Source organism: Dromiciops gliroides, chromosome 6 (genome assembly GCF_019393635.1).
Source record: "Dromiciops gliroides isolate mDroGli1 chromosome 6, mDroGli1.pri, whole genome shotgun sequence".
NCBI classification, from domain to species: Eukaryota; Metazoa; Chordata; class Mammalia; order Microbiotheria; family Microbiotheriidae; genus Dromiciops; species Dromiciops gliroides.
Genome location: NC_057866.1, coordinates 152,879,839 through 152,902,577, shown reverse-complemented (window position 1 = coordinate 152,902,577; position 22,739 = coordinate 152,879,839). Strand labels below are relative to the sequence as shown.

Below are 22,739 nucleotides of genomic sequence, written 5' to 3'. Positions count from 1 at the left end.
AGCACAGGTATTATTTTCAATTAGTTTTCATTCTATCAGGGAAACAAACATGTACAGATAGAAAGAAAATCAGTACAAGATACTTTTGTGAGGGGGAGACCATTTACAAGTAGGGAATCAGGAAAGGCTTCCTATAAAATGTGGCATAAAATCAGAGTCCTGAAAGAAACTAGGGATTCCAAGCTATGGGGGTAAGGGAAGAGTGCATTTTAAATATGTATGGTAGCTGGTGTGAAGGCACAGACAAGGGAAATGTAGTCTTGTGAGAGCCCCATTTTGGCTAGAAAAACAAAATGTATGCATACTTGGTTAAGATCCCTTATGGGGGGGGGGGGGGGGCGGCGCAGCTAGGTGGCTCAGTGGATAGAGCACCGGCCCTGGATTCAGGAGTTCCTGAGTTCAAATCTGGCCTCAGACACTTGACACTTACTGGCTGTGTGATCTTGGGCAAGTCACTTAACCCCCATTGCCCCACAAAAAAAAAAAAAAGATCCCTTTAGGAACTTGGGTTAAGAATGGTTCTTTGCTATATTACCTGAGCTTCCCTTGTTTAAGTTCTTATCCCATCTTTTCTCAGAGAAGATAACATTGTTTCTGACATTTCATATTTGGCTGCCATTATCAAGAACTCACTTCACATTGGCCCTTGGCCTACTATGGCAGGACTGTGTTGGGGTAAATTCATTCTTTGGTCCAGTGACTCACTCTATTAGAAAGCATCTGATTTCACAGTTAGATAGAAAGCTAACCTTTGGTTAACCTCCTGATGATTCTTTGACTTGGTCACTTCTCAGAGCTATAAACTACTGGAGTGTATACAAGCAATGCAATTGACACAAATTTCACTATAATTCATATTACTCTATTGTACTAAGAGGTGACCTTAGGTATAAATATCTTTCAAATTATTTTACAAACATCTAAAATGAAGAAGTAAAAGAAAAACTCAAAGTGGTGCAAAGAAAGAAAGAAGAAACTTCCTCACACTTCTTTCCTTAAACAATGGGTCGCATTATTTCATAGATCAAAGTAATTATACACTGACTTCTATGAGGCTTCTGATTTGGTTCTCACTTATATAAATAAACCGAAGATATGGGTTGGAACATATGTCCCATTGGAGAAATACAACTCAGAAGATGTATTATATACATAAAAACCCATTGTTACAAATCATTTCAGAGGGCAGAGGCACTACACATGGAAACTGTGTCCCACAAGCATCAGTATTTGTTATGCAGCATCGAGAGTGAGCAGTGGATTTGGAATCAAAGGACCTTTGGTCAATTCCTGACCTATTTGCTACCTCAGTGCCCTTTAGCCAAAAAAATCATTTATTCTCTTTGTTACTTAGGTCCTAGGTCTACAGGTTGGATCAATACTGCTCAAAGTGTGTTCCTGAGACCTTTTCTAGGTTAAAATTATTTTCACACTAATACCAAGATGGTATTTGCTATGAAAATACTCTTTTCCAACCATTTGAGGCTAGATTTTCTTTAATCAAAATATCAGCAAGAGATTGAATGCAGAAGCAGATATAAGAATCCAACTGTCTTCTATTAAGCCAGACATGAAAGAAACTTCCAAAAACATGTACAATAATACCATTCTTTTAATTTCTGTTTATTTTGGAAAAGTTATTTTTCAACTTCATAAGAAATTTTATGTATGTTAAGATGTAACTAGTGTGTATTTATTATTTTTAAATTAATTTTTTAATTCCAGTTCACATTTCTATTATGATAAATATCGATAGATATAAACAAAAGGTCTTTGGAATCCTCAGTAATTTTTAAGAGTATAAAGGGGACTCTGAGATCAAAATGTTCTTAGCTAGATGATCTTTAAGGTGTTAACCTTTCAGCTCTAAACTATAACCCAGGTCTGAGCTTCAATTTTTATTTTTTGGGGGGGGAGGGGGAAGCAGGGCAATGAAGGTTAAATGACTTGCCCAGGGTCACACAGCTAGTAAGTGTCACGTGTCTGAGGCTGGATTTGAACTCAGGTCCTCCTGAATCCAGGGCTGGTGCTTTATCCACTGCGCCACCTACCTGCCCCTGAAAAGGGTTTTGTTTTGGTTTGGGGGTTTTTTGGGTGAGGCAGTTGGGGTTAAGTGACTTGCCCGGGGTCACACAGCTAGTGAGTGTCACGTGTCTGAGGTCGGATTTGAACTCAGGTCCTCCTGACTCCAGGGCTAGTGCTCTATCCATTGCACCACCTGGCTGCCCCTGAGCTTCAAATATTTTTTCCATAATTTGTTGTAAGTATTGATTAAATCTACTCTTACTTAGATGATACTCAAAATGGCCGTAACAGAATAGATGAGTATGAATAAATAAGATTTTAAAAGGTTTGTCTTTTTAAGAAATATAAACAATTAACTATTTAAAAAAAATTTTTTTTGGCTGGGCTATGGGGGTTAAGTGTCTGAGGCCAAATTTGAACTCAGGTCCTCCTGAATCCAGGGCCAGTGCTCTATCCACTGCGCCTGCTAGCCACCCAATATAAACAATTAAAGTAAGAAGTTGTAGGCTGTCAGTTGTAATCACTATATTAGGTCTAAAACTTTTGTGGAAACATTACAGGGGAACTGACTAATATGTCAAAACAAAGTATTTTAAAAGTAAAAATTTTTAAAAGCTAGTAAATTCAAAAGGGAGAAAAAAAACCCTATCAATACAACAGGAAAACCTAAAATCCTGCAAAAAGGACAAAGGTATGGAATTAATTATAAATTATAACAATTAAGCAAATGTGGTGCTAATAGGCACAGTAGTCACTGGGATAGATAAATAAAACAGCAAACAAAGGAACCACGTGGTTATCCTGGCTCTGTAACATAGCCTAAATTTATATTTAGTGTGTAAAGCCAATTTTTGGCATTTTAAATATTGCAACTTAGCAAAATAAGGAACTACAGAAAGAGGTAGTCTAAGGAGAAAAATATAGGGCCTTTGGTGAAAATAGGGCAATAGTATTATGCTAGGAATAAAAAAATCTAAATAAATTTAGTACTCAAGTATCCAAAATTGGATGGCAAGTATTTTCAGTTCCATGGAAGAAAAAAAAAAGAGGGAATGAGATTTTTACTTGCTTGCGTTTACACTATAGCAATAATTGACCCTCTCTGAGACTGTTTCAAATCCTTATAGGCTTATGAGAAACAAACATTTAACTCAACTCTGGAATCTAAGTTGTGAAGTACTAGTCAACTGCTTTATGCATATATTCATTTAAAGACATCTTCATGTGAGAAATTAAAATCTATCTGGACATGGTGCTATCTAGCCTTTTCTAGCTACATATGAGATGTTGTATAGTATAGAGAGGACTAGGTTTGGAATCAAAGAACATTTGTTCAAATCTTTCCTTCTAGGGAGGGACATCTTCAAATGTACCCTGTTCCATTCTTCCAACAGCACTCTACAAATGTTCCTGGAAAATTCTGTTTGAAAACCAAATCATATTTTAAATATATTAAGGGTTAGGGTTATTTAATGACTAATGAATCTTTTTGTAATGAGAGGTTATCCCTTAATGTATTTACATTCTAAGTTTATATTGTCATATATTGTCATTGGAAAAATTTGTATGTAATTGATTAACTGATGACAAGAAAGTCAAATGCTTTTTGTTTTGTAAAGATACAGTATATATTTATTATTACTGTGAATCACTGACTGCTTTCATTGACTGAATTCTGTCCGTGAAAGCATTTCCATGTGGTTCTTTCCAGGTAGTGGATTCTACTGAATACCTGGAGCAATGACAATAGCTAACTGAGGTTGATGCTAAAGAATTCTAACCTTCACTTCAAGGAGCATTCTGCCAGTGTCGATGTGTAGTCTATGTGCATTTACATTTCGCACATAACCCCTACAAGAAGTTAGTCAAATGGAAAAATCAATCCACATAATCTTTACACACTCAATAAAAGCAGACACATACCTAAATATACCAGAGTTTATTCATATTTAAATGGGACATAGCACAAATGCCCAGGAATTTAACATTGTGATTTTTATTGGATCTCAGAACCAAAATTTTTCCATGGCTCAAAAATTACAGTAGAATTAGGTGGAAAAATAAGCATCAACTATTATAAATCTTTACTGCTACATACCTTTTCAGGAATACATTGAACTAGTAATAAAACATACAAGTTAGGTATTTCAGGAAGGAATCCCATTTTGAATAAGACTTAAATAAGTTAAGGTCACTTCAAATCCTATCTTTCTGATTCCAGTCCACAACCTCCTCCATCTCCCTCAATAGATAAACAAATGAGTAAATGACAGAAGTGTTATCATTTAGGTTAGAAGGAATATTAGAGGTCATAGAAGACAACTCTCTGCAACATGAATGAATTCCCCACATAAATATACCACATCCTTGACAAGTTATTCAGCTTTTATTTGTATACTTCCAATAATGAAGAATTCACTGCATAATAAGGGAGCCCATTCCATTTGGGGGAACAGTACTGTCAAAACGGTTTCTTTATACTAAAACTTAGAAATTGGAATTTTTAGTTTCAGGTTTTTTTTAAATTTAAAATAATATTCATAGTTGGAAATTTTACTGTTAACTTCACACTAAAATTCTTTTGTGGTTGTGTTATTTAGTTGATTTTTCTCTTTCCTGCAATTTTTAAAAATGCAAATTTAACGATAATATTTAACATCTAGTAAGAGATAACTTTCTGTGAAACATTTCTAAATTCTGAAAGCTAAAATTGTTAAATTCAACAAAAAGACACCCAGAGAATTACAACATGCCTACAAAGTAACATACAACTTCAGATTTCAAAAACAGCATGCCATGGTATACAGAGACTGGGAATAAGGAGACCTAGGTTTGAATCCCAACTCTACTAGTTATAAACTGTAATTTTAATTAAATCCTTAACCTCAATGTGCCTCAGTCTCCTTATCTATAAAAATGAAGGAGCTGAACTTAGACAATCTCTAATGCTTTTTTCTAGCTTAAAATTCTATCACTTAAACACCAAAACAACAGAGTATTTTAAATTTTAAAACATTTCCTTAGCTGTGGACATTGATTTTAAAGACTTACTTTGATAAAATTTTACTAAAGTAGTAAAATGATTCTTCAAACATTATTTTATTCCAGATCATACTTTGCGATGTAAACCACTAATCTAAAAAATTCAGATTTATCAAACAAATGAATCAGAGAACAACTACTATATTCACTTTACAAAAGGATTCTTTGCTTTTCAAATAGATTTGCCATGACCCTTTAAAATAATAAATTTCACTAAGACCAGGGGTAAGATCTTTTTGTGTGTTGCCCATGGACCCTTTAGGAAATCAAGTGAAGCCAACCTAATCCTTCTGAAAATAATGCTTTTAAATGTAAAATGTAAGAATGTTAAAAATTTACAAAGGAAACCAGCAATACTGAAGGAGTTATCAAAAATATTTTTTAAAACAAGTTCAATACTTAAAATAAAATAATGCATTTATAAAAGCCTGAATTTATGCATCAATTCTCAGGGATATGCCTAATTCAGCGCCACAGAGAATAAGATACTCAAGTACCTCACCTGAACTTTTTTCTGGTCAGGTATAACTGTAGCTTTAAAAAATGTAGATATTAGACATAAAAGAGGATCATTGCTTTTACTAACAACTACATTAATAACTAACTATTCAAAACCTTATCTTGAAGAGAATTTTTGATAAATCTGTGTATATCACTTAGGCATATTAACAACAAAAACTGCTGTAAATATGAACTCTAAGGGGTTAAGAAACTAACACATACCAGCACTGAAGAGGCGAATCATACACTCATGAAGCCAAGGATGACTGGAATCAATAGCAAATGCCCTCTTTACAGACTGAAGCATCAAAAGAAACTTTTCTATAAAAGAAAAAATTAGAAGACATTATAAAATATTTATTTTGTAGGATGCCCTCAACTCAGAGGATTAGCTAAAGTATATTAACAGTTTTGAAACAATAATCAAATGAAAGAGTTAATTACATTTTAATTGCAGCATATTATTTGAATCAAATGATCCCTCTCATTAGTAATTCAAGCTATATCAATAGGATCCAAGGAACATTAACAAGATGTTTCATGGGGGCAGCTAGGTAGCACAGTGGATAGAGCACTGGCCCTGAAGTCAGGAGGACCTGAGTTCAAATCTAGCCTCAGACTCTTAACACTTACTAGTTGTGTGACCCTGGGCAAGTCACTTAACCCCAACTGCCTCACCAAAAAAAAAGTTTCATGAAATGTAGAAATGAATGCAATTTAAGCATTCAGCAATCTCTGAATTGCTGTTACATATCACTGTAAAACAGAGTTATTATTACTACAGCTTTTATAAAGAAATAGTAAAGTACTTTGCAGTAGTGGAGAAAATACTAGGAAAAGCGCATGTGCTTGAAATTCTGTCAGCTGCCGTGTGATCACCTTAACATGGATTTCCTACTAATCCTGTGTTAAGGCTAAAATTCTAGCTAGTCTGTCTAAAATATCTAATGAGTGGTCGCCAATAAATTATAAGCTTTAGCAAGAGTTAGCCTTTTAAGCATTTATTAAGGAGAATAAGAATTTGGTAAAGAGAAAGGCCTAGATTCCTATCTATTAAAGGGAGAATGCATTTCTAGCTCCCTTCTCCACCAGTGTCCTCAGGAAGAGAGAGAGAGGCAGAGCGCCTAGCTCCCCCTTCCTCCTCCCACCAGCAAAACGTCACTTCCTGACGCCAAAGAAAAGACGCATGGTCCTGCCCTCAAAGACCTTCCTTCATGGTGGAGCTTTCCTATAGTAAGTCTCCAGTACGTGGCGTCATTCCAATCATTACATCTGACTACACAAGTCATGGGCCAGAACTGAGCTGTCTTTTCAAGGATTCATCAGGACCAGACCCCACCCCAGCACTAGCTTTTCATGTTCTAATAGTAAGAACTCTCCAGCATCAAGGTTTCCAAAGTATTTTTTCCTCCTACAAACCAGTAAGGCCACATTATAGATACGAGGAAACATTCTTCATGTGGAACAACCTTTCTATTTTTATGTAAATAAACATGTCACACAAAATGATTGGTAGGTAAAAAAATGCCTTCTAGGAAAGTAGGGCTAACAAAATTCTGAAATGGTTTTTCCTTAGCTCCTGTTGGGCCCAACGCTCTCAATATTGTCTATGAAAAGACTGCCTAATACTAGTATTAAATGCCACACACTCAGAAATCCTGGAGAACCCTTCATCCCAACATTAGACATGTAGACATAACTGTTAGGAAACAGAGGACTGGCCTCAATGAGCTCTAACAACTCCAGCCCCTATGAGTTGCTGGCTCACAGTCTTGTTGGCTTAACAAGACTTACAGAAAATAACTGGAAGACAGGGCAATGCAACGTACAAACAAGGGCTAGACAGAATAGTGTGGTCAAAGAATACTTCCCACAAAAGGATGGTGTACCCATATCTTCTCTGGGATTCATTTCCTTATTTGTAAAATGAAAGGGTTGGATTAGGTGTCCTCAGAGGTCCTTCAAGCTCTACAGCTATGGGTTTCAACTGCCTGCAAGGTACTTACAATTTAATAGCCTGCTATATTTCAAACTCAAGATTCATCACTCCTCCTCAACCCTCACAACAAAATTTTTCTTCTAGTCATGATTGATTCTTCCTTCACACTTTATGAGAAACAAGGGACAATACGACCCTTTTCCATTCCTGCCACAAACCCTAGTTCACACCCTTATCCCTCAAGTAAGGAATACTCCTTTCCATTATTTTCCACTGACATACATATTGCTTGTCACATTTTTGATCATGTCAATTTTCAAAAGGAAAAAAACAAAAAAACAATGATTCCCAAATTATTTTTATTTATTTGTTTGTTTTTGAATGCCCTAATTCTTACCACATAAAAATCAAGTTCCTTACTGACATTTAAGGTTCTTTACAATGTTATTTTTTTCTAGCTCATATATTATTCTTCTAAATTAACCCTATGCCACCAATCTAAGTGTTTTCTTTTCCCCAAACATATTTTGTGCTTATCCATGCCAGTGCCTCTCCTAGGAATTCCCTGCCTTACATTTCTGTTAAAAGAAATTCTACTCATCTTTAAAGGTTCAGTATAAATTCACTTTCTCTAGAAAGACTACTTTGATTACCTATTCTGATTAACTATTTTTTCTCAAGTCTTACAACACTTTATTTAGACTGCTCAAATGAGACTTTCCACATGTGTCCCATATTTCCTAATAGACATCAAGTACCTTTGTTAACCTTTGTATCCACTTCCAGGTCTTGTTCACAACAAACATGGTTAAATGTATCTATGACTGCTAGAATGCATCCTGGTACTGGCCAGGAGATCCTACTCTAAGTGGCTTATGTAGCTCTATTAGTGCAATCAATCATCTCAGAGTATACCTTTATCACCTACCTTTTCTAAAGTAAATCTCAAAGGCAAAAAGATGGGTCTCTATCTTGTTCTTTACTAAGTTCTTCAATGGTGTTAAAAATTTAATAGCTTCTTCCAATGGAGTTTCAACCTAAAAAAAAAAGATATCATATAATGATACCAATAATTTAGTAACTCAGCATCTGATCACTATTAACTCTAACTCTGTATCTGAACACTGTGGTGAACTTATTTAAAATGTTGAATTTATTAGAGTAGCTTTAAATAATATTCCTTTTAGACACATTTTACTACTTACTAAAAATCTGTCCATTCACACAAAAGTCCTTTTTATCTGTCTAATAGGATAACAATAATATTCAAGGGTAAATTCTCAGAACTGTGAAGAGGTCAATTCATAATCCCATGAAATTTATTAGTATTATAAACCAAAACGGCAAGGAATTAAGAATTTTGCATTCAAAAGTAAAAAACAAAACAAAATGCAAGGGACATTAAAATTTCATGGGAGCTTTAACAGTTTATAAAAATATGGGGAACATGAAGTATTAACTAAATGCGGGGGGGAGGGGGGGAAAGCAGTTCTTTAACTGCTTACATGTTGTCATATAATCCACTTCTAAGCATATGTGTGTGGCCTGTGGAGACCCTTTGAAAAGATGTACCCATTTGCACTAAAAAATTTAAATTCCTTATTTGCTAGGTCAATTGTAAAGGGGAACGGCTCTCTTCTAATTAAGATTTGGTAGGTATGGAACACTGCACAAAAGTCTTAGCTGATTTCTTGGTTAGTTCTGCTAAACTTTCCCCTAATCTTTTTTATTCTAGGTTATAAGTGATGGATTTCTGGGAGGTGAAGGGGAGAATATTGGGAAATAAAGGTAATTTAAAAGCGGAAGATACCAATAAAATTTTTAAAAGTTAGTAGAGATTATTTTAAAATTATTTCCAAGTGCCTGTCATAATATGGCTACTATGATAAACTTTTAGAGAATATGCCTGCATTAATAAATCAATTCTTTGAATGTTTGGGGAAATGTGAAGGGGGGAGTGGAAGAATATGAGAGGGAAAGGAGGAAGAAGAGAGACAGAGGGAAGAGTAAAAAAAAACACAGGAAAGAAGAGATGGAGAAGAAAGGGAGAAGGGGGAGGGGAGGAGGAAGAAGGGGAAGACAGAGAGAATATGGTTTAGGGAGACTTATCTGAGAGCTGTCTATATGCCTCAGCACACAGACTTCAGCTTAGAAAGCTGAGCTTTGATCTAATCCTGGTTTAGAGTACCTTTTTAAAAAAACATCAGCAATAAGACCTAATACATTTCTAATAAAGCAAACCTCTGCTTGTGTTCATGAATCTATTGGGAGAAAGCATAAGGCACCTGGCTCTGAGTTTTAAAAGGGTGTTTACCAATAGATTAAAACATTATCAATGAACAAACAGCCAATTCCAGTTTAACAAGTTTCACATTTCCCATTTAAATATTCTATCTTCAGATCACTAAATATCATTCAAGTTTTAAACTTGAAATATGGACAGGAAAAAAGACAAGGAATGGGGAAGCAGGAGCAGAATAAAAGTTTAAAAAGTAATTTCCAGATTTCAAAACTATAATCATGTTGGCCAAAGAAGATTTGGTATTCCATCCAATTAAACCCAAGACTCCAAATATACTAACAAGTACCTTAGCCAGTTTCTCAGGGATAAGTTCTTCTTTTGGACCTCCAATTTCCTCATCATCATCATCCTTCTTTTTCTTCTGATTTCTCTGTTGCTTCTCTTTCTCCGCATTCTTTTTCTCTTCTTCAAGTTGAGCTTTCTTTTGAGCTCTTCTTTGTTTATTACGTAATTTCTTTAGCTCTTTGTCTGACATGTTTGCTATAAGTATAAAATTTTTAAGTGATCGCAACTCTTTTTGGAGTTTCAAAATCTTAATGTTATTTTTTTCATTCATTTAGCAGCACCATTCACTCAAAGTATTGTGTGGGAAAACAGAAGCATGCATGCACAAACATATGCACACACATAACACATTTTAAGTGAATTAAGATGAATTTTTTAATAGTGAATTTCCTTAATGTATTTCTCACATCTAAGCAGCAATCACTGACAACATATTTGAAAGGCTATCATATTCAAAACTGCAAGCAGTAAATTACTTATCTGTAATGCCAATAATTGGATTAACACTTGGAGAAGTGTTTTTAAATTTCAAAATGTTTTACTATGATAATTCAAAAACAAAGGCAGGGAAGGGATGTACTGGAACACCCAACGTGCCCTTGTTTTTCTCTCTCCCCAATCAAGAATAAAATAACAGCAAAAATAGCCTCACACAACAAGTAAAAAGTCATAGAAACAAAGATATATCACGTAGAGATGCAAATGTTAAATTTATTAGCAGTTACTGCTCAATGGCTGAAGACAGTTAAAACTTTTTTTTTTTTTGGTGAGGCAATTGGGGTTAAGTGACTTGCCCAGGGTCACACAGCTAGTAAGTATTAAGTGTCTGAGGCCAGATTTGAACTCAGGTACTCCTGAATCAAGGGCCAGTGCTCTATCCACTGCGCCATCTAGCTGCCCCTAATTTTTAAATTCTTTATTCATTTAGGATGTTGATTTTATTTTAAAAAGAATTAAGGTAATTATAACATGTCATTTATAAAAGGCAACTTAAATTGGCAGTATAGATCATCTCAAATTACATTTTTCCATCTTTTGCTGGCTTAAGCACAAAAATAATTCTACTCAGCACCTACATACTCATAATATAGTAAGCCAAAAATGTACCAAGAATAAGTGTCAGGATACCAACTATGGAAACTTTATGTCGATGATACTTAATATAATGACCTTAAAAGTGTTCCTTAGCCAAGACAAATCTTCAATTCCAAAAAAAGAGAAACTAACTCTGTACTATGCTGTGTGTAGGGATTTTTCTGTGCTCACCTAAGTGTTCAAAAATAGACTTGTTGTTAGAGTTCAGGAGTAGCTATCTCATTTCCCTAAGACTATAAACTCCTTAGCATAAAGTCAAACTTTTGGGCTGATGATAATGAAAATAATGATAACAAGCAAAATCAATGAACATCCAAATTCTGAAACACCGAGAAATTAGAATAAGTAAATTAAAAATATCAAAAAAATTCAGCACCCCACAATGGTGAAAGCAATCCTAAATTTCAAGAGAAAATGTGTTGGTCTTGCTTTCAGGTGCTCTCTAAAAGATCATTATTGCTCAATAACCTAATGGTTTCAAAACTTTTCCAAGATAAGGGTTCTTTCTAAAATAGTAAATATGAAATTACGTATATATTAAAAATATCGGGGGCAGCTAGGTGGCGCAGTGGATAAAGCACCGGCCCTGGATTCAGGAGTACCTGAGTTCAAATCCAGCCTCAGACACTTGACACTTACTAGCTGTGTGACCCTGGGCAAGTCACTTAACCCCCACTGCCCTGCAAAAAAATATATATATATATCTATGTGGGATTTACATTCATTTTGAAAATAGGCCTAACATCTTCTGTTTTGTCCCCAATTCCCATGTTTCCTTCTTTCTTAAGGGTATTTTCTATCTCTAGACCTTCCAAAAGTCTAATATTGGTGGATTTCATCAATATATTTCAAACTTTAAAGTGTTTCATGGCCAAATTACTTTGGAAAACACTGATTTGAACTTTCACAAAATGAATTCTATGACGTGCATTCAATAAAGGACAACAGAGTGAGAGGCTGTGTGTATATACGATAGAAGGAAGCAGGGGGTAAAAAAAACCCTGACAAAGACAACTTTAAATTTCTGTGAACCTCCCTCTCCCATCCCCCCAATCTCTGGCTCTCTTTTAATGTAGAGGAACAGGCATTATGAGTTGTGGACAGAGAGCAAGACTGGGAACCATGATAATCAGGGACAAGACCTGCCTCAGACCTAGACTGCTTTGTGACACTGGTCAAGTAGATTCAAACCCTCCCAATTCTGGGCAACTCTCTCAGATTAAGTGGCAGGGAAGATGCTGACTTCAATTGGGAGGAGCCCCCAGAATCTCCTTAGGCCACGTCTTGTCCACATTTCTTTCATAGATGAGATAAACAGAATTCAACATCACTGAGTCTAAATCTTTCATTTAACTGATGGAACAGCCATGGCCCAGGGGGCAAAAGTACTTGTCCACTGACCCTTGGCCATCCAAAATCAGGCTTGGAACCCAAGTATCCTGATTTCTAGTCTACTGCTCTTCCAATTATTCTAGGTTGCCCACTCAGCAATTTCAAAATTGACATAAATCAAGTTTGCAAAAATATTTATGCTTATTTCTAACCCCTGAACAAAAGCAGTCACACAATGACAACTAAAGTCAACTCTCAATGCCCCAAGCCCCATTCTACTGATGCCACTGACACAGCTTCCTACTGACAAAATGTACCAGCATAAAAGGCCAATCCTATAAGAATGGAGGCCTTCAGAGCTGACCAACAACATTCACAAAATATTCAAAAGCTCTTATAAAGGGGGCAGGGAAATGTACTGGATAACAACCAGCCTTTAAGACTTGATCTTTATGGGAGACAGGTTACTAGGAAGGTATAGCAGAGAGAAGCAGAGACTGAACGTAATTTTCTCAACAAAAGAGGCAGGAAGTTTAACAACATCTGGAGTAGGAAAAAAACACTAATCTGGGAGGAAAGAAACCTGAATTTGAGTTCCAGCACAATTATAAAGATTCACTTCATTTCTAAGGACATCTATAAAATAAGGGGGTGAGACTACATGGTCTCTCGTAGCACTGATGTGCTTATTCTTTTCTACACATAAAAATTATGAAATTCAAAATTACTAAGTAAATGTTATTAGTTATCATTAAAGTAAGAATTTCTACCGTGAATAAATTAGAAATAGAAATGTAACTGAGCTGTGACACATTCATTTACTTTTCAGTGAAATACACAAAATACAACATTCTCACTAACACAGAGAATCCCAAAGACAAAATATGATACATACGTACAAGAAAGCATCTATGTTAGTATGCACACAAAACAGAATAAACCAAAAAAAATGAGTGATCTTATACCTGTATCAGCCTCATGTTCTTTATTCTCATCTGTTAGTGGGTTATCATGAAGTTTCAAATAGATCTCTATAGCAATCCTCGCTGCCTTGAAGTAAAATGGGTGCTGTCGAAGTACATCTTCTAGTTTTAACAAGTCCACATAAGACCTAAGTGTAATCTTCCTCATACAGTATGTATGAAAGTCAAACTGGTCATCAGTGATTTCTACAAAATGCTAACATAATACAATGTTCTTTAGCAAGTATTAATGTAGGGAAATGCAATAATAATAATAATAATACCACCCTATAAAATTCTGGAATTACTTTGGTTTTTTTTGTCGTGAAAGAACTGGGAAAATGAAACCTAAATCAAAAGTTCATAGTAACTCAAAATTTACAATCCTCAAATCACACTTTAAAGGACATCAACAAGAGTAACCAAAAAAACAAAAAATAAACCCAAAAATCTATTACACATAACACCAGTTAGAGGTAAAGTAAAAAAGAAAAAAGCCAATTTATACTGAATTAACTACTGTAGGAACATTTCTTATTTGGGAGGATGAAACAATAGCAAATCTAAGAAACTACATATAGAAATTTATTAGAATTAGTGTTTTATGAATACATCCATGAATACTTAAGTAGAATTACTTAGAAACAAAAATGGAAAGGGCATCACTGATGGAAAAGTAAACTGGCTTATTCAGCATTATTAAGATTAGTATGTGTTGTTATTGGGTCATTTTTTTTTTAAATAAATCACTAGGCCCTCTAAAAGGAGAAAATTTGAGTGAGAGTATATCAATTTGAGTTCAGTCACCAATTAACTATCTTCTTTCTATTTAAGGCATCATGCTAGCTGGTAAGGATACAAAGAAAGAAAGAAAGAAGCTGTCTCTGTTCCAAAGGAATGAATGTTGGCGGGGTGGGAGGGGTGGGGTTGCGCATGACCCAAATATAGAGAAATACAAAGTAAACAAACTAATTTGAACGGTGGAGGGATGTGGGACACACTAACAACTTGAGGGAGGGTCAGAAAAGGCCTTGGGTAAGAGGTTGCACCTGGACTGAATTCTGAAGAGGGGGATAGGAAGAAGGGGTGCAGGAAAACATTATAGGAATGGGGGTTGGGGGGAAGCACTTTTACAAAGACAGAGAAAGCAAGAATTAGAATGCAGTAATGTAGTGTACAGAAAGGAACAAATCAACCAATATGGCAAAAACAATGTGTGCAAGAAAAAAGAATAAAGTTTGGGGAGAAAAGACTGGTGCCAGATTGTGAAGTGGTGTAAATGTACAATGGATGAATCTGTACAGGGAAGAATGAAGTTCCTTGAGCAGAGGAATGGTATAGTTAGACCCATGCCTTAGAAATTATCCATTTGGCAGCTGGGTCAAGTATGGATTGGTGGTAATATCCAAAGAAAATCTCAATATATTCATGTAATTAAAAAAAAAAAAACCTAATTCTACAAGAGGTGGGGAAAATGTATTACAAAAGGGGTTATTAGAAAAAAACAGTGTAAGTCAAAACAAAATTTCAATGAAGAAATTTCATGACAAAGAAATTTTTTACTTACTCTCTCAATTTCATGACATTTTTTAAGTGCTTCACCAAATTTATTCATTGCCTTATAAGCCTGCGCACATTCTGTCTGAAACCACATACACTGCATTTCATTCAAATTTTCCACTGCAGATGTTCCTTCCTATTGGGAAAGCACAAAATACATTAATAAATGAACACTAAAATTTTTACTGGTGCACTGATCAATTTTGCAAAAGTCACTTAATTTTTTAAAGAATGGTAACTGCATATATGCAGAAGCAAAATTATATTTCTAGCCTATGCAAAAAATAATTGTAGTTCTAGTAAAAGTTCATAGGGTTCAAAGATTACCTATACATCTGTCATAGGTGTGGAAGGACTTCCTATGATTGGCCTCTCAGGTTCCTGCCAACTTTAAGACTTAAAAAAAAAGACTTAAGAACATAAAGGAACACAGAATTATTTGGGAACGCAAGAGGCTACAAATAAAGAGCAATTAATGCTTTTAGGATTCTCATTATGGCTTATCTGATTTGCTTTTTTAGAAACTTAGGTTTTCTAACAAAAAAATACAACTCTTTAGTTCTAATAATTAGACACATCTAAAGTCAAAGAAAAAATACATAAGCTGGTTCAGTTAAACAATTCAAATGTATTATTTTTCAGGGACAGTGGCTGTCCTAAATCAAGGATGGCAAAAAACAACAAAACAAAAACAAACATAAACCTCTAAACACCTTTGATTAACTCACTGAATTCGAAGAGTCCACTTTCCAATGACTTCAAAATTAATCATTTTAAGTAGGTTAGATTACCATTCAATTGTCTGATGTAACTGTAAAACTAATTGGAAAAAGTTTGAAAAGAGACTACTTTTGTGGTGTGGTATGTATATGTGTCTGTGTGTGTATGTATGTATGTATGTGCATAGACACATTCTTCTAAAAATCTATATCTTCTCTAAGTTGGAAAAATATATATTAAAGGTAAAAAAAATTTTTTGTTTATAAAAAAATTAAACTGAATATTCTTTTTTTTGTTTTGTTTTGTTTTGTTTTTACTCAATATTCTTGACTGACTTTAGTCAAATCCACTTTGTTGGGATATTGTTTTAGAGTGTGAAAAAAATGAAAATGATTATGAAATAAACTAAAGCGTGTGATAACTGATATATACAAACCCTTGTAAACTTGGAGCACATTTCTTCAGCCTCTTTAATCAGGTTGGCTTTCAGCATGTACTTGGCACATTTGGAGTTGATAAACCTATCTGCTGTGTCCAGGGCCTGAGCTTCATCCATCCACCTAGCAGCTTCTTTAATATTACCAGCATGCTTACAAGGAAGAAATAAGGATCACATGAGAATGACAACTTTTTAAAGGATTTAACAGATCATTTAACCATTGGAAACTTAACTGATAAAACAAAGAACAAAAGCAGAGCAGTAGAAACAAATATAAAGAAATTATTCTTCTTTGTCACATAGTATCTCAACTGGCTAATTAGTGAAGCCATAGATTCTACTATAATGTATATATTTAATGGCTTCTGGCTACAAAAAGAACAAAGCTCACACTTAGAAAGTGCTATTCTTTTCCCATGCTTGTGTAAACATCCTTAACTCAATTTTACACAAAAACAATTTAAGGCACAAAGAGGTAAAACAGTTACATCTAATCGGTGGAAAGAAGCTAAAGTCAAACCCAGGTGATAGAGCTCTAAGCTAAACTCACTTTATATGTTATCAAGAAGCATTCATCTCTAAAGAGAATGGCACCAAATAATACTTTAGGTTAATCCAATGTATTGGCCACATACAGCAAGCATAAAGTAATAGCAGGGTGATCCTAGAGCATTAGATTGTGGCTTTTTCTTATTCCCTTCCCCAAACTCACTCAACAAGTTGTAGCTTATGACAGTCAAGGTCAACAGGATGCACAAAGCTGATGTACATCTTATGAATAATGGTTTAGGTTTTAATATTAAATATGTTCTGGATACATATAAAATTCCTTTATAACATTAAAGGCTTTTGTGGACATAAAATAATATCTTTGCCTTGGTAGTTAAATTACTTTTTGTGGAAACACAGTATGAGAGAAAGACCAACATTTCTTTAGGATGCTACTTTGTATCAGTCTAAGAAGTAATAAATAAATTAGAAAAGAGAAGCAAAACTGGACAAGCAAAAACCAGAAATGTTAGCGACTTCTAGTTTCTATGCAGGCTTTTCAGTGTTATATCATCATTTAATTTCAACTACTATGAAATATATCTTAACATGAAATTCACATGGTCACACAAATATTTGGCCTAAAACTAACCATGTATGTTGAAGAGAGGGAACAAGCATTTTTTATTAAGTACACACAGTATGTGCCTTGCACTGTGTTACATTTTTGGTTTGTTTTTTTACAAATACTTCATTTGATCCTTATAATAACCCCAGGAGGTAAATGCTATTATTATCCCCATTTTACAGTTGTGGAAACTGGGGGAGACAAGAGGTTAAATGACTTGCCCAAGGATCAAGCAGGCTAATAATGGATATCTAGGACTGCATTTGAACTCAGAGCTTTCTGACCCCAGGTCCACCTCTCTATCCACTGTTCTACCCAGCCACTTCAAGAAAACCCAGAAATCTAGGACACTAGGTAAGCTGTTTTTCCAATGTTCCCCAGCTACCAATTATGACATTCCAATGATATTATTAAATCTCAGCCAAGATGGCTGCCTGAATGGGAGACAAATCATCCAGTTCCTACATACTTAGGAGAAAGAAGTGAGTCTTTTCCCCCAAGCAATGCACAAAAAGCCAGCTCCAAGTCTCCTGTGTGGCCAGAAGGAGCTTATAAGGCTCTATATTTAAAAAAAGAAAGAGCAGAGTGCTCCCTTGAGGAAGTCCCACAGTAGAGAGCAAGCCAGGGAGTAGCAGCAAGCAGTAACCAACACAGTGCTGATATGTGAGGAGCTGGAGTGCTCCCTAGGAAGTAAAGTTCAGGGTAAGACCAAGGGAGAGAAAAAGCAGGGAAGTCTGTTGAACCAAAAGTGCAACAGGAGACTGAGCCTGGCCCTGGGAAAAGGCCGCAACTTAGGAACTGAAACTAGAGAAGTGTGTAAAAAAGGAAAGAAAGAAAAACTACAAACCAATAGCAAAAATAATTACAAATATAACTCCATTAAAACTGCAAAGAGACTGAAAGGAAAAAAATGGATTTTCTCAAAGGACTACATGAATACCTAGAAGAAATGAAGAGATAAAAGTGCTTAAGAAATAGAAAGAGTTTAAGTATTTTAAAAGAGAAGGTAGTAAACTTACTCAAGAAACAGAATTTCTGAAAATCAGAAAAGAAAAAAAAAATCATTGGCACCATGAGACAGCAAGACACTAAAACAAAATTAACTTAAAAAAAAACCTAAAGAAAATTTAAGCTAATACTATAAAATGGCAGTCATCAAAACTATTTGGTACTGGCTAAGAAATAGAGTGATGGATCAATGGACTAGGAGGTTAGGCACAGGAGACACAGTAGTAAAAGACTATTGTAATGTACTGCTTGATATACCCAAAGACTCCAGCTACTGGGATAGGAACTCAGTATTTGACAAAAACTGCTGGGAAACTAGAAGATAGTATAGCAGAAACTAGACACAGACCAGCATCTTAAACCATATCCCAAAATGAGGTCAAAATAGGTACAGGATTTAGACATAAAGGGTGATACCACAGGAGAGGAAGGAATAGTTTACCTCTCAGACCTATGGAGAACAGAACAATTTATGACCAAACAAGAGAATATTATGAAACACAAACTTAATCATTTTGATTACATTAAATTTTAAAAGTTTTGTACAAACAGAAGCAATGCAGCCAAAATTTGAAGGGAAGCAGAAAGATAGGAAACAATTTTTACAGACAGTGTTTCTGATAAAGGACTCATTTCTAAAATATATAGGGAACTTAATTAAATTTACAACAATGCAAGTCAGGGGGCAGAGCCAAGATGGCAGAGAGAAGCCAGCAGGTTGCCTGAGCTCTCCTTTGGTTACCTCAAAAAGAATATTAAGTCAAGCCTCTAAATGGATTCTGAAACTATGGAACCTACAAAATGACAGAGAGACACTATCTTCCAACCTTAGATAATTTATAAGACTTCAGGAAAGGTCAGTCTTACTCGGGCAAAAGGGGAGCGCAGCGCACCTCACTCAGCATGGAAGGGATCTGGGCAAGTCGGTGGCGCAGCAGGTCAGTGGGGAGATCCACCAGCACCAACTGAGAAGACAGGCTGCCAGCTAGAGGGCCACCCACAGGACAGGCACGACCAGGCCTGGCCATCCCAGTGCACAGAGAGCAAGCCCAGAGCAGTGAGAAATCCACAAGCCAGAGGCCTCACAGTAGAAAACCAATGACACAGCCCCTATCTCCCAGCACAAGAAGCTTGAAATATTGCCCCAGGAGGGGACCTCAACTTTAAAAAAGAATAAGCTGCAATATGAGTAAGAAACAAAAAAGAGCTCTTACCATTGAGAGCTTCTGTGTCCACAGGGAAGAGCTAAACACAAACTCAGAAGAGGACAATACTCTCAAACTGCCAACATGTGAAGCCTCAAGAGGGAAGATAAATTGGTCTCAAGACCAAAAAGCCTTCTTGGATGAGCTCAGAAAGGATTTTAAAAATTGAGAGGGGCATGGGGAGCTAGGTGGCGCAGTGGATAAAGCACCAGCCCTGGATTCAGGAGTACCTGAGTTCAAATCCAGCCTCAGACGCTTGACACTTACTAGCTGTATGACCCTGGGCAAGTCATTTAACCCTCATTGCCCCAGCCCAAAAAAAAAAAAAAAGAAAAAAGGAAAGAAAGAAAAAAAAATTTGAGAGGGGCAGCTATGTGGCGCAGTGAATAAAACACCAGCCCTGGATTCAGGAGGACCTGAGTTCAAATCCAACCTCAGACACTTGACACTTACTAGCTGTGTGACCCTGGGCAAGTCACTTAAGCCTCATTGCTCCAGCCCCACCCCTCCCCCAATCAACTGAGAGAGGTGGAAGAACAAACGGGGAAATAAATGAAAGCAACACAGGAAAATTATGAAAAAGGAATCAGCAGCTTGGAAAAGGAAGCACAAAGACTGACTGAAGAAAACAATTCCTTAAAAAATTCATTTGGCAGGTAATACACTATGACCAGGTGGGATTTATACCAGGAATGCAGGGCTGGTTCAACATTAGGAAAACTATTAACATAATCAACCGCATCAATAAGAAAACCAACCAAAATCATATGATTATCTTAATAGATGCAGAGAAAGCTTTTGACAAAATACAACACCCATTCCTAATAAAAACACTGGAGAGTTTAGGAATAGGGGGAGCTTTCCTTAAAATAATAAACAGTATCTACCTAAAACCATCAGCAAACATTAGATTAGATTAGGAAAATAATAAATGTTGGAGAAGCTGTGGGAAAATTGGAACACTAATGCATTGTTGGTGGAGCTGTGAACTGATCCAACCATTCTGGAGAGCAATTTGGAATTATGCCCAAAAGGCAATAAAGCTGTGCATACCCTTTGACCCAGAAATACCACTTTTGGGTCTTTTTCCCAAAGAGATCATGGAAGGGGGAAAGGGACCCACATGTACAAAAATATTTATAGTTGCTCTTTACGTGGTGGCAAGGAATTGGAAGTTGAGGGGGTGCCCATCAACTGGGGAATGGCTGGACAAGTTGTGGTATATGAATACAATGGAATACTATTGTGCTGTAAGAAACGATGAGCAGGAGTTCAGAGAAACCTGGAGGGTCTTGCGTGAGCTGATGATGAGAAACCTGGAGGGTCTTGCGTGAGCTGATGATGAGTGAGATGAGCAGAACCAGAAGAACATTGTACACAGTATCATCAACATTGAGTGCTGATCTACTGTGATGGACTATATTCTTCTCACCAATGCAATGGCACAGAAGAGTTCCAGGGAACTCGTGATGGAAGAGGATCTCCAAATCCAAGGGAAAAAAAAAAAAAAGAACTGCGGAGTATAGATGCTGAATGAACCATACTATTTCTTTTGTTTTTGATGCTGTTGTTTTTTTTTCTATTTTGAGGTTTTTCATCATTGCTCTGATTTTTTCTCTTATAACATGACTAATGCAGAAATAGGATTAATGTTATTATGTGTATATATATATAAAACCTATGTCAGATAACCTGCTGTCTAGGGGAGGGAGGGAGAAAAATCTGAAATTGTAAAGCTTGTATAAACAAAAGTTGAGAACTATCTTTACATGTAATGGAAAAAAATAAAATACTTTATTAATTTAAAAAAATTTTCATTTGGCCACATAGAAAAGGAAGTGCATAATCTCACTGAAGAAAACAATGCCTTAAAGAAAATGTGAAATACCTCACTGGAAAGACAACTGACCTGGAAAATAGATCCAGGAGAGACAATTTTAGAATTATTGGACTACCTGAAAGCCATGATCAGAAAAAGAGTCTAGACACCATATTCCAGGAAATTATCAAGGAGAACTGCCCTGATATTGTAAAATCAGAGGATAAAAATAGTCATTGAAAGAATCCACTGATCACCTCCTGAAAGAGACTCAAAAAGGAAAACTCCAAGGAATATTGTAGCCGAATTCCAGAATTATCAGGTGAAGTAGAAAACACTCCAAGCAGCCAGAAAGAAGCAATTTAAATATCATGGAGTCACAGTCAGGAATGCACAAGACCTGGCATTTCAATATTAAAGGAACACAAGGAAGGGCAGCTAGGTAGTACAGTGGATAAAGCACTGGCCCTGGATTCAGGAGGAGCCTGAGTTTACATCCGGCCTCAGACACTTGACACTTAGTAGTTGTGTGAGCCTGGGTAAGTCATTTAACCCTCATTGCCCTGCCCCCCCTCCAAAAAAAAGGATCACAAGGCTTGGAATATGATATTCTGGATGGTAAAGGAGCTTGGATAGCAGCCAAGAATCTATTATCCAGCAAAACTGATGATTCTCTCTCAGGGAAAAGATGGACATTCAATGAAATAGGGGACTTTCAAGGTTTCCTGATGAAAAGACCAGAACTGAATAGAAAATTCCATCTTAACATACAAGACTCAAGAGAAGTTTAAAAAGGTAAATGGTGGGGGAGAGAAGTCATTCAATAATTATATCCCTACATGGGAAAATAATACTCATAACTCTTCAGAAATATATTGCTATTTGGGCAGACAGAAGGATTATACACAGAGGGAATAAATATAAATTGTCTTTGATGTGATGATATAAAGAAAATTAAGGGGTGAAAAAAAGGAGTTTATGAGGAGAAGAGGAAAGAGGAGGTGGAGTGGGGTTAATTACATCATATGAAAAGGTGCAAAAAGAATGCAAGTCATTCTTCAATTGAGAAATGGTCAAAGGATATGAACAGGCAGTTTTCAGATGAAGAAATCAAAGCTATCTATTACCATATGAAAAAATGCTCTAAATCACTATTGATTAGAGAGATGCAAATTAAAACAACTCCGAGGTACCACCTCACATCTATCAGATTGGCTAACATGAAAGAAGAGGAAAATAATAAATGTTGGAGAAGCTGTGGAAAAATTAGAACACTAATGCATTGTTGGTGGAGTTGTGAACTGATCCAACCATTCTGGAGAGCAATTTGGAACTATACCCAAAGGGCTATGGAACTGTGCCATACCCCCTGACCCAGTAATACCACT

General features: G+C 35.9%; 1 protein-coding gene across 4 annotated transcripts in view; it reads right to left on the bottom strand.

The window, feature by feature from the left end:
- The window catches only part of NAA15 (N-alpha-acetyltransferase 15, NatA auxiliary subunit), a 93,666-nt gene that overhangs the window by 8,614 nt on the left and 62,313 nt on the right, over nucleotides 1-22,739 (bottom strand). For all 4 annotated transcript variants that reach the window (XM_043969996.1, XM_043969997.1, XM_043970000.1 and 1 more), the window contains 6 exons: nucleotides 16,200-16,352; nucleotides 15,051-15,179; nucleotides 13,487-13,700; nucleotides 10,096-10,289; nucleotides 8,436-8,544; nucleotides 5,791-5,889 (listed from right to left, as the gene is read on the bottom strand). In XM_043969996.1, the coding sequence (XP_043825931.1) occupies nucleotides 5,791-5,889; nucleotides 8,436-8,544; nucleotides 10,096-10,289; nucleotides 13,487-13,700; nucleotides 15,051-15,179; nucleotides 16,200-16,352 (898 nt within the window). The remainder of the gene's footprint in view (nucleotides 1-5,790; nucleotides 5,890-8,435; nucleotides 8,545-10,095; nucleotides 10,290-13,486; nucleotides 13,701-15,050; nucleotides 15,180-16,199; nucleotides 16,353-22,739) is intronic.